At 37.8% G+C, this 12,984-nt stretch overlaps 1 protein-coding gene across 1 annotated transcript in view; it reads left to right on the forward strand.

The window, feature by feature from the left end:
* Nucleotides 1–12,984, forward strand: part of TMEM131L (transmembrane 131 like) — a 130,231-nt gene that overhangs the window by 76,298 nt on the left and 40,949 nt on the right. Inside the window, exons 8-15 of the mRNA XM_074951027.1 lie at nt 3,592–3,669; nt 5,112–5,265; nt 7,098–7,160; nt 7,959–8,017; nt 8,372–8,480; nt 9,957–10,062; nt 10,697–10,850; nt 11,709–11,879. Coding sequence (XP_074807128.1) covers nt 3,592–3,669; nt 5,112–5,265; nt 7,098–7,160; nt 7,959–8,017; nt 8,372–8,480; nt 9,957–10,062; nt 10,697–10,850; nt 11,709–11,879 — 894 coding nt within the window. The remainder of the gene's footprint in view (nt 1–3,591; nt 3,670–5,111; nt 5,266–7,097; nt 7,161–7,958; nt 8,018–8,371; nt 8,481–9,956; nt 10,063–10,696; nt 10,851–11,708; nt 11,880–12,984) is intronic.

The raw sequence follows: 12,984 nt of genomic DNA on the forward strand, positions 1-12,984 counted from the left end.
GCATGTGTGTGTGTGTTAGAGATGAATGGAGAATGGTAATTCTGTTTCAGGGAAGATTTCAAGATTTGATTTCTTTTCAATTCAGAAAGCAAACCAAAAGTTTCAGAATTCTCCCTGAAAGGGAATTACCATTTTCCACCCAGTCCTACTGGAAGTCCTGACTCTGAGGCACCTTGCCTGGCAGGCTGCCCATGATCCCAGGCTGCTGAAGAGCTGTAAGCCTAAGAGCTTGGGAGCCGGAACTCCCAGGGCATTCCATCAGCCCATCATGTGTGCTGCTCAGGAGCCAGGCAGGCATGGCATGCTGGTAGGAAACCAGACAGGTTTTCATTGGAACCCTGTCTGGTGTCTGACAGAATTTTGTCAAAATTGAAGCATATGCACAGAATTTTTTGACTTTGGCAAATCCTGATGAAAAACCATTGAGCTGAAGTTGTTTGGGGGTGTGTGTGTGTGTGTATATTCTCAATATAAAATATATAGAGAAGCTACTGTAGATTTGTGAAGGAAATCAAACTGGTTCTATTATCCGTGTCACACAGGGCTCATTCTAGATCTTTTTGACATGGGTTTTTGCTTTTTCATTTTGCTTCTTAGGAGAACAAGGCACTGTATAATTTCACATTCTGCTATGATTCATATGCCGTAGCAGTTTTCTGTGTTATAGGACAGAATACTTACACAATCAAGAACTGCAGATGAAGGTGGTGAAGGTTTTTTTCATGGAAGCTCTGCTTTTGACAGTGTACTGATTCTAAGATTCCTTATTTTGTCCTCACTTCTGTGATATATGCATCCTATCAATTATGTAAGACACTTGGCTTGACACGCGATGTATATTGTCTGTCATAGCAGAATGAAGAACCCTTCTCTTTTCTGAAGTTATCTTTGTACATTTAAAAAATCCCTATAGACAGCAGATGAACATAAAATACAGGTGTGTGTTGGAATTTTTTTTTCCTTTAGTGGCTTCACTCCTTTAAAATACCAAATTACAGCATCCGGGGCATTCAAAACAAAACCATTATGATTGGGATTGGTCAACTGGTGCACCGGATTGGCTACTTGACTACTGTGCTCCTAGCAATTGTGGGCAACAAAAGGAAGGTAGAATCTCCTGCTGTAAGGCATTTAAAATCTAGACTGGACAGAGTGAAATTCAGAAATATAGTAATCACCATAAAAGTTGGGGGAATAAAACTCCATTGACGGGTCAAGTCATTACGACCGTGTAACAGTGCCTTCCTCGGCCCCTCCACAAACTCAGTCGGACACCTCTCCAAAGTACATGCACCAGTGTCCTTTTATTGTTCGTGTCTGTCCCCTCCACCTACTATTTACATATCTTACAGACCAACACCCTGGGAGACCGCTAGCTTCTCCTGCTAGCTGGGATCTAGAGCCTCTTGCTCCTCCCTTTCCGTCTCCCCTTTGCTTCCTCCCAGCCAGCTTTATATATATGACATGAAAAGCCTCCAAAGTAGCAGATATATGACTAAGAGACAGAATAGCCTTTGCTCCAAGTAGAGAGAGAAGTAGTTCAAAGAAAGCTATAGAAAAACTTGACTCAGAGTATTACATTTAGATGACCTTTATCTGGAGAAAATCTGAAGGAGTCTTAAGCACTTTGAGCAAAGGAAAAGAATACATAAAGTAGTGATGTATAGGCTAGTGAAAAAAATATAGTTCTTTCCAGGAAGGTTCAGAAGGGAAATCTAAGTTGGATAAGGTTTATCAGACCAATTAGCTGACTTGTAAGTGGTCTGCTCACATAAGCCCATTGTCTTGTTGAAACCCCACTGCCAGTAATAGCTGTGGAAGGTTAATCAATGGTGCATATATTGGATTTGAGAGCTTGATCTACTTGCATAATTTGATTAGGACAAAAAAAAGTGAAATTGCAAAAAGAGGTGAATTGGTTGAGACTCCCATTCCTCAAGAGTGCTGCTGTGCTAGAAAAGGAGTTTTTTTTTTTAAATTAAATTATATGATTAAACTCTGGAGGTGTTAGAACTCCCCCTTGTGGGATTCTGCAATATTTGCTATATAAACTGAGTTAATACCAAAGAAAGCATGTTGACTTTTTGTTTTGTTGTGCTCGACGCAGTCACATATTACATTATAAAAGAAGCATTATGCATGTGGTGAATTTACTGTGTGATAAAACCACCACCTTATCAGTAGAAAAAGGCTTCAAAGTGTCTCCTCCTGATCGTATTTCTTTCAGGATTTTAAATGCATGTCTCTTCCCTGAGCAAATAATGTAATAGATTTCCTGTGAGGTTTTTATACAAAAGCTCATCAGAGACAAAAATATGCATTAGGTTATGGCAACTTTTAACATTTCTTTCACAGTTCTGCCTCTTTCAACTTCAAATTATTTCAGTTTTTTTAAAGGGAAGGATCTAGTAGATTACACTGGCTCCTTGCACCTTTGGAGACCTTGATTCAAATTTGAGTGAGGTCAAAACTGAAAAATTGACTGACTGTGATCTTAAATTAGTCCCCAAACCATCATGTAAGTTGGCATAATTGACCATAACTGATAAGGAGAAGCACAGAACTATTATGGATGACAAACTATGTGTGACAATATTTTACATGGTTTGCATGCATTATGTCTGGCTTTAGACAGTGCTCCTGCATGAACATTTTAGAAGCTGGCAAAATAAACACATTAATTTTTTTCTTTCAAATGGATAAAAAGGTGAAGCAACAGAAAATCATTTCGTGGTGGTGGTGGTAGTTTATTTCTTTGCTTTGGTGTGAGGCCTGAACGTCAGGGCTGCATCCAGGAAATCTAACCACAAATTTAGCCTCCCAGCAGGTTTTCAAATATGCTGCTTTACAAGCAGCAAAGAAAATATGCAGGAAGACAAGGAAGGAAGCCTTTATTGTATGTAAAAAAAGCATTATAGGAGAAAATCGAGTAGGAGCTTAAGATTTATAAGAGTTCATCATATGTTGCTACTGTATAATTATAATAATAGTTTGACATGGAAGTAGGAGTGGAAATGATACAGTTTCTCATTGAGCAGTGACGGTTGGCAGCCATGTTACCCTAAAATAATAGTCAAATTAAAAAAAATAATTTTTTTTTAAACTTATCACCTTGCTGATGTTACTGTCCGGGATTACATTTTATTGAAATTGAAAGAATTGACAACATTGCTATTTGTTTTTTGCTATTTTGTTGGTTTGCCTTTTGCGTTTCCTTCAGCTAGTACAATGAAAATAATGAAGTCAACTTCACACTCATTTATAGTCAGTTTTCATCTGGAGGTTCTCAGTGATGCAATGTTTGGGTGTCATGTATTGCACAAAAACATGCGTATAAAACCAGTGATTTAGATTTATGGATTTTAAAAACAAATGAAAATGTTAGATTTTGTGTAAAAGCTTGGCTTTCAAAAGCCTACATTTTGGAGAAAAAACACTGTATCTTTTGGAATCTCAATAGAAAAGTAATGGGAATAGTTCTTACTTGGCCTTACAAAGAGTTACAAAATGTAAACTTTGGGCCTAATTTGACTGGATAGAATCTGTTAAATCAAACTCTTTGAACTGTTGTCTTCGTTTTTACTTTTCTAGGCAGAAACTACGAATGCCAGTCTCTTACAAGTTCATCTTGAATGCAGTTTACATAACAATGTGTGCCAACAACTCAAGGTATGACACATACATTTCATTGTAATGGAACATTGACCAGGGTTTTAGGTATAAAAATTAGGGCTGTCAATTAATCACAGTTAACTCATGTGATTAACTTAAAAAAAAATTAATCGCGATTAATCACAGTTTTAATTGCACTACTAAACAATAAAATACCAATTGAAATGTATTCAATATTTTGGGTATTTTTCCACATTTTCAAATATGTTGATTTCAATTACAACAGAGAATGCAAAGTGTACAGTGCTCACATTATATTATTTTTATTACAAATATTTGCACTGAAAAAATGTTAAACAAAAATAGTATTTTTCAGTTCACCTCATACAAGTACCATAGTTCAGTCTCTTTATCATGAAAGCGCAATTTACAAATGCAGATTTTTATTTATTTATTTTTTTTGGTTACATAACTGCACTCAAAACCAAAACCATGTAAAACTTTAGAGCCTACAAGTCGACTCAGTCCTACTTCTTATTCAGCCAATTGCTAAGAGAAACAAGTTTGTTTACATTTGCAGGAGATAATGCTGCCCGCTTCTTATTTACAATGTCACCTGAAAGTGAGAACAGACGTTTGCATGGCACTTTTGTAGCTGGCATTGCAAAGTATTGTCAAGCGATTAAAAAAATTAATCACGATTAATCACACCATTAAACAATAATAGAATACTATTTATATAACTATTTTGGATGTTTTCCACTTCTATCTTTTGGAATCTCACAGCTGTGGGAAGTCTGGGATCCAGATTGCGTCTCTTACTTTATACTTCACCATACTATTTAAGGTCAGCTGGGTGCTCTTTCTCTCAATCCCTGAACTTGGACACTCTTTGTTGCACATTTGAAGGTTCCCCACCTTTGGAATTTATTCCCCTAGTCTGTTTATAGTACACCTTATTCAGAGTGAAGGATTTTACAAATGAAAATGTTTTACAGTCCCTAAGGCCAGATCTTCCAGTTGAAACTACTGTTACTGGATTCTTTTGAGGCTTAACCCTTAATGTCATTTTAATGTTTTTTTATTCTTTATCACTTGTATTACTGTGGCACATCGGAGTCCAAATCATGGACCAGGACCCCATTGTGCTATGTTTTGGTTTTAATTTTTTGTGTAGGTGTGTGTGTGAACTGAGTGTTTGCTGAATGCGCCCTGCAGACTGCAATCTTCTGTTTATCCAGAAAGAGGTGCAGTGTTGCTGGGGAAGGCTTCCCCATGTTGCCCCCCGAAAGTGACTGTTCGAGTGGAATTTGCTTTCTGTACCTGTGCAGTCCTCTGCCTCTATTGAGAATTCCATCAAAAGTTCTAATTACTGCCCCTGGATTGGTACCTTTGATGTGCATTAGAAATTGGCTGAGACCATCAATTCAGTATGTTTTATTCTAATCGGATTATTTTATGAAATTTCCCCTCCTTTTTTTCCTCCTTTGTCACTCCAGAGTTGCTGTTTTATGTCTGACGATCCAGTGCTGCTAAAAATGAGCTTAGTACTAAGAATGGAAAACTCCCAGCAAGAATTTGTGGATCACAGACAGTACTTACTGGAGAATCTTTTTGTAGTTTATGTAGCAATGGACAAAACTGAGACCTCAGGTAAATCCAAGACGTGACTGTTAATTTTAATAGAAATTGCTTTTATATACACTTCAGAATCTGGTATTCACCAATATATTGATCTCAGTGACATCCTCTTTATTTTGCTGTTTAATGAGAAGGCTAGATTAGTGAAATGAAACGGTTTGACATTTTGTGTTTAATGTAGAATTACTGTGGTGGTGTTTCTTAATGAAAGAGGTAGCATCCATCTGCAGTTGTAAACTACATCTGTGACATTCTTTTCTTTTTCCCTTAAGATTTGTGTATGGAACAGAAATGTCCTTTTCTTAGGTGTCTGTTTAAATAGCACAAAATGGGCAGTGGTGGTGGTGTTTGCTTTTGTTTTCGCCTTTCAGCAAAAGTGCAATTGATGAAAACTGTAGTATTAAAATATCCAAGGAATTAGATTAACAGAACTAGACTTGCAAAGAAATCAGGACCAAGAAAGAGCAGGCATTGTGGAAATTACTGTGATAATATAATACAAAGGATCTTCATAACATCATTTTTGGAGGCTAGAATTCCACAAGTGAAGTAACCATCTACATACATTTTTTGCATCATACATTTGTTGGGTAAATAGGTAATTTTTCTCCAAATCCAAGGGATTAGATATCCTTGATTTTTAATTATTTATAGCACACCATCACCTTTATAATTGTTTAGGTTTTTTGGGACATTAGAACAAAAATAAGGTTTTCTGCCAGTTGTACTGTCTGCTAGAAGAAAAAGCAACTTGTGAAAACAGATAAATGATTCAATTATCTTTTTTACCATATTTCAAGGTCTGGGTGCAAAATGCATTTATTGTTCTTCCAGAGCCTGCTATGTGGTTGGAAGCGTTGGTAGTTTAGTGGAGTGATACTTACATTTGACTGATGGAGCTGATATGTCTACAGTAAATCTATTTTCCCTCACATCTGAGATAGCAGTGTTTTGCTGCACTGACTTGTGGAAGCATACTTATTCTTACACTTGTGGATAAATGTTCACATCTGTCATGTCCAGGGGTATGGCTGTAACATCCTTTTTAATGGATTCAGGTGATAAAGAGCATTTTAAAAAGCTACACACTTCCTCAATATAATGCAAATCATAAATCCCTATACACTAGGGTAAAGGCCCATCATAATTCCTTTATGATGCTGGCAGTGGGAAGTTATAGATCTTTTGCCTTGATGGTTCCTGTGGGCAGCTTTTCAACTTCAGATAATAATGTTTGTTAGTTTTCTTTATGTTGATGTGCTTAAGTAAGAGAGACTTGGAGTCTGCGTCTCTTCTCGCTACACCAATGTGAATCGAGAGTAACTCTGTTCAAGTCAGTAAGCCAGATCAGGTGTTCTGTGGCCTGCAAATTTGGGGTGTATGTTCATGTATGTGTGTGTGCAAAGGAGGCTTTATAGCACATTTGTGGCTCCCTGATTTTGGGATCACTTTGGCTCCTACAGTAACTTAGTGCAGTTTTAGCCACACCCCTCTCCCGCAGCCATACTTCCTATTGTTTGATGATCTTTTGACTTTGGATTAATTATTTTGATGACTTAAGAATTTCCAGCACTTTGAGACTTGATAGGTTATTGTCCCAAGGTTATGCCCACTATTAAAATTACTGTTCAGTTGGGAACCCCGATGTGCATGGTTACAACTTTCACACATCGGAAGAACCTTCTGTGTTTGTAATAGTTTTATTAACATAGTGAGAAAAGTTACAAACACTCCAGACCAGCAAGGTGGATAGAGATAATTCAGAATGTGTCTCTGAGCATCCATATATTCACACCATCCCTTGCAAAAGGACCTGAAGTGTTTGTTATCATCCTCATCATCAGACTCACCATCATTGCCAGTGGTCACCACCCTGGGGTCTCCCAAGAGTTACGTCTCCCACACAGGTCAGGATGCAACTTTTATAATGTGTTAAACTGCCACTATGCCTAATGCATATTCACAGTAGAGGTTTCTCCTCTTTTCCTTATGTGTATTTCCTCACCCTACTAATGTTGGGGTGCCTTTCTCCCATAGGTTACTAGCCTGTTTATTTCAAGCTTGTTAATTACCATGGTACTCTTGTGGTCAGACCTCTGCTGATGTACCTTACTTAAAATATCCCAAGCTGGTATAAATTGGCATCTTGTGGTTACCTGTCAGCAGTTTAGTTATTACTGCATTCTGTCTTGTCTCTTTTATAATCTAGGGTTACTCCTAGTTACTGCGTATGCTAAGGCTTTTGGGCCTTATGCTTTGTTACCTAACTTATTGTTTTACAGGCCTTGTAATGGTTCTGCCTTAACTTAATACCCCGTCTTACTTGGCAAATACCTATCCCTATGGGCTACCCTATACCATGGCCTGGAAAAAGGGAGGCTATGCTGGCTCTGTGGATAGGGCTGTGTGCCAGCTGGGAATTTAGGAGCTGGTAATAATGCCAGCTTTCTAGCTGATTTTTGTCCCAATTAGGGCCGAAGATATGGCATGGTGGATTTACACCAGCATAAAATGGTGTGAGAGGAGAGTCAGGCCCAATGTGTGATTAACTTCTAATTTTTACAAGAGACATTTTTTCACATAGAATTATTCTATCTCCTAATTTTCATTTAAATAAGTTTGATATTGTTTCTCATATTACTGTCTGACAAAGCAGTAGTACTTTGATCTTTGGTACTTATCTAGATGTTCATTTTTTTGGACAGATGATTCCACAGTAAACATGTATGTATTGCATTCAGGGAACAGCGTTTTACAGATACAGGTAATTACGTTCTTCATGCAATCCTATTCGGAGGTATTGAATTTAATTAGGATGTTAACTAGCTTTACTACTTACTTTTTTGCTGTCGCCAAATAGCACACTTCTTTATTTTAAGACGCATTTACCACCTTTAAGTTTGTATACGTGTCCAGCAGCATTTGTAGATTGTAAACGACAGCTCAGATAATGATTTTTAATGTACCCGTTAACCTAAGTAAAAGCCACAAAACTATTCATCACATACGATAAATGACAGTTCCTTCTAAGTTTGTCAAGAAGATGAATTAAATACTAAAAATATAATAATAATGGTAATAGTGCTACAGGGATTGGTAATGCATTATTTTAATGCAGGACATACAGCGTTTCTCACAAAAGGATACATCATCTGTGCAGTTTGAGCCAATACAACTTCCTTCTTCAACCACAAATTTTACAAAAGTTGCTTCCATTGTTTGCAAAGGTACAGTATGTATATTTTATGTATATAATATGGTTACATGAGGTACATATCGAGGTACTTATAAGGTACTCTGAAAAGGCTCAAGACGAACTTGTCTGTGCAGCGTTGCTCTCTTAAAACATACTGGGCTAGGAGGAGGAAGAATTCTTTGTACTTATTTTATTTCCATCCTATTTTGTATCATTCTGTAACTCTCACACGTGTGCGCTCTCTCTCCCCACATACACACACCCCTGATCATAGATTCAGTACAGGCAATATTAACAGGAAGAGAGAGTGGGTGACTAATAAGATTGTCAGCTGATTGTCAGCATTTGTTGCATGTACCTTTTAGGTTCCCTTTAATCATTTGGATGATTCTTTTATTTTAAAAATCTTAAATAGTACACTTTTGTGCTTGGGTGGTACATTTTTATGGCAGTTTTTGTAAGGATGGTTTGAGAGAATTGCCTGAGTCAACAAAGCATGTTTGTGGAAGAGCTAGGGTTAACGTTTAGAAGTTGCTGTTTCCAGTCAGCCCCATGCTCTTACCACTAGACCATGTCGATGATCTACTGCAGGGGTTCTCAAACCTCATTGCACCGTGACCCCCTTCTGACAACCACAATTACTACATGACCCAGGAAGGGGGACTGAAGCCTGAGCCCCGCCACCCAGGGCTGAAGCCCTTGAGGTTTGGCTTTGACCCTGGGTGGTGGGGTTCGGGCTTTGGCTTTGACCCCGGGCTCCAGCAAGTCTAATGCCAGCCCTGGCGACCTCTTTAAAACAGGGTCGTGACCCACTGTTTGAGAACTGCTGATCTACTGCATTATTACTGAAATTCTTATTTAGTTTCCCTGACTCGGATCACTGTTGTCATGCAAACTTTGTCACTTATGTACTCTGTAGTGCTCTACACGTTTTTCTTATGCTTTCGCCCTCCTGATCAGTGCTTCCAAATTCTTTCCTCTGCTTCTTATAAAAACATGTGTTTTTTTCTTTTTGTCTGTCTGTTTTGGGAGTGGTGATGGGGACGACAAAATACATTTGCTCAAAGAGTTTACTTCATAATGAGTGTGGGACTCATCCTGCTAAGAAAGAGCAGGCAAAGAAAGTGGAAGAGGAGTAGAGTGAGTTTTTTATTTTCCCAGGCATGCCTTTTATTTCTTGAGGGTAGCAGCTTGGTTCAGTAGCTAGGGTAGCGGACGGGGAGTCAGGAGACTTGAGCTCTGCCACTGACTCCCTGTTTGATCTTGGACAAATCAGTTTTATGGTCTGATTTTCTGAAGTGCTGAGCACCCATGAATGTCTTAAGTCAATACTCAGCACATCTAAAAATCAGAATATTAACGTTCACATCCCTTGATTTTGCCCTCTGTAAAATAGAGCTGTTGATACAGACTTTCCTTTGTACAGATCTTTGAAATCCTCACATGAAAAGCATTTTTATTACAGAGATTTTATTCAAATATATATGTTTACTTTTCCTTTATAAAGCTGCATCATGTGACAATGAAAGCCATTATACTAGTGATGTGAAGATGAATCCATTAGAAGGCACTACAACACTAAAAGCATGTCTTTCCCATCCTGTGATGGAAGGGTAGGTTGATGGTGGGATTTTTTTAAACATTCGCTAGAATTGTAAGGAAACTGTAAAATGTGCTCAAATATATGCTGTAGAGTCAAAGCAAGCTAACTTTCTCACTTAATGGTACTAAGCACAAGTGTACAGACTGCTGCCTATCTTTGCTGTGTCTTTCAACAAAATAAAACCCCATGGCATTTCATATAATAGTTTAGATTTCTTCTTACTGAATCTTGAAGGTTCACGTGTATGAAATACAAAACAGTTATGGTCACATAGGCCTGCTTTAGAATCTGAGATAAATTTACAGCTCTCTTTTTCCTACTTTAGAGGAACAGTACTGTAATGGAAAACTGGAAATTGAACGTTTTTTCTAGTCTTGACTCAGTAGTGTTATCACAGCTACCACATTGTAAGAGGGAAAGCACTAGGCAGCATTGTACTCTAAAGTAGCGAGACAGAAGTATGACTAGCTGTCCATCCCTCTTAGAGTTACTTTGTCTTCTGATCTTTAATATAATAATTTGTTCTTCCTCCAGAGTCCTTAAAAACACTCATTTCCCAACAGTGAAACTTTTATCTGTCTGGCTGTCTGAATGGCTTCCCATGTTCAAGGACCCATGCATTTTTAATCTGTGTTTTTCTACAGGTATTTTGGAGTTGACCCTGCTGCAGCATTATTTCACATAGAGCCACATCATAATACTTCAGGATTTTGGTCTATATGGTTTACAAACAATTTTGATTTTAGCATTGAACTAAATGATGTCTTTGTAGCCAGAGAGACTAAGAACATTTTAAAGGTAAGTTTTATTTTAGAATCCTGTAAATGTCTTTTCCTTAATGTAAAAGGGTTCAGTCCTTCAAAATGCTGAGCAAGTTCTTTGGGGAACTGAGTGTCCTCAATTCATATTGAATTTGGTGGGAGTTAGTGAAAAGTGCTGTGTGCCTTTATCAGGCTCCAGAAGACTACAGTCCATTATTCGGTGTGATTGTTTTAGTATATGTTAGAGTAAATCCTGGCTGCAGTGGCAGTTGTACATGGGCATTAAAGTACAGAATTTTGCCCTGTCATTGTAAATGCTCTCACAATTGCTGCTTATGCTATTGGTACATGTTAGGGGTGAAACTCTCTTCATAGGCTATATTGGAAATCTTTTGGTGAATGGATGAGCTTTGTGCAAAGTTATTAAAGATTTTAGAAAAGAGAGGCCTTATTTTTAGAAGTTTAGGCAAAATTTTTCATGTAATTGCTTCATTAGAACAAACAACGCTGATGTGTGCATGCTCAAATGACAAACTAGGCATAGAATTAGCCATTTGTGCACTCAGATCCCAGATTCATCTGTAAAATCACAGTAGTTTCAAACATAAATTAGGTGTACAAATGCACGTGCCTAGAATTTTTAAAAATCAAATGCAGTTGTATTTACAAAGGTACTTTAGTGTCCTGATAGTTTACCCTCATGACCAATGTTTTTTACGTATGTGTATGTAGGAGTTAAGAATTTCATGATAGTAGAAGCAAAACAATTAGGAGCAAATATCACCTTTAGAAATATATAATTCATATTCAAAAGTACACTTAAATAATTCTTGCAGTTTTGATTTTAAAAACCCCCACAATTTTTGGCCAATATGATCTGATTGTTTCCTTCTAGATTCTGAACTTCGCTGAACCCTTGACTCTACCTCCAGGCTGTTGGAATGTATTTTCTTTGAAGCTCAGTGTCAAAGACACTGTAATAAATGTATTTTCCAATGTATTTTTGGCTACAAATGTAGGAGTGATGTTTGCAATACCTCTACGGATTTATTCAACTCTGTCCAAGGTATTGTATTCCGCTGACTTGTTTGTATATTGCATACAAAAAACTATGTTAACGTTATTTAGCTGGCAAAACCAGGTGCTCAAAAGTGGGGAAATGACAGATTTATGGTTGCCCATGCCACCTTAATACTTCCCCTTGGTATGTCCATATCCTATGCACTGATTGAAGTAGGGGCCCAATGGAAAATAGTATATGATTATGTAATTAAAGATTGCATCATATGTATGCTCAAAGGAGCATAATTAAGGTTCTGGGTTTTTTAGATCTTACTGTTTCTAGAGCCTAGTAATCTTCATTAATAGGTATTAGATTTTTTAGAATAGTAAATCATAGAATAAGGCAGGGGTGGCCAACGTGAGCCTGAGAAGGAGCCAGAATTTACCAGTGTACATTGCCAGAGAACCACAGTAATACGTCAGCAGCCCCTCATGAGCTCCCAGTGTGTCATAAATATAAAGGGAAGGGTAACCACCTTTCTGTATACAGCGCTATAAAATCCCTCCTGGCCAGAGGCAAAATCCTTTCACCTGTAAAGGGTTAAGAAGCTAAGATAACCCCACTGGCATCTGACCCAAAATGGCCAATGAGGGGACAAGATTCTTTCTTTCAAATCTGGAGGTGGGGGGAACAAAGGGTCGGTCTGTCTGTGTGATGCTTTTGCCGGGAACAGATCAGGAATGCAGCCTTACAACTCCTGTAAAGTTAATAAGTAATCTAGCTAGAAAATGCATTAGATTTTCTTTTTGTTTAATGGCTTGTAAAATAAGCTGTGCTGGAGGGAATGTATATTCCTCTTTTTGAGTCTTTTTGTAACTTAAGGTTTTGCCTAGAGGGATTCTCTCTGTTTTGAATCTGATTACCCTGTAAGGTATTTACCATCCTGATTTTACAGAGGTGATTCTTTTTTACTTTTTCTTTAGTTAAAGTTCTTCTTTTAAGAAGCGATTGATTTTTCATTGTTCTTAAGATCCAAGGGTTTGGGTCTGTGTTCACCTGTAGCAATTGGTGAGGATTCCTACCAAGCCTTCCCCGGGAAAGAGGGTGTAGGGGCTTGGGGGGATATTTTGGGGGACAACTTTTCCAAGTGGTCTCTTTCCCTGTTGTT

The sequence above is a fragment of the Natator depressus genome, chromosome 4, assembly GCF_965152275.1.
Source record: "Natator depressus isolate rNatDep1 chromosome 4, rNatDep2.hap1, whole genome shotgun sequence".
NCBI lineage: Eukaryota > Metazoa > Chordata > Testudines > Cheloniidae > Natator > Natator depressus.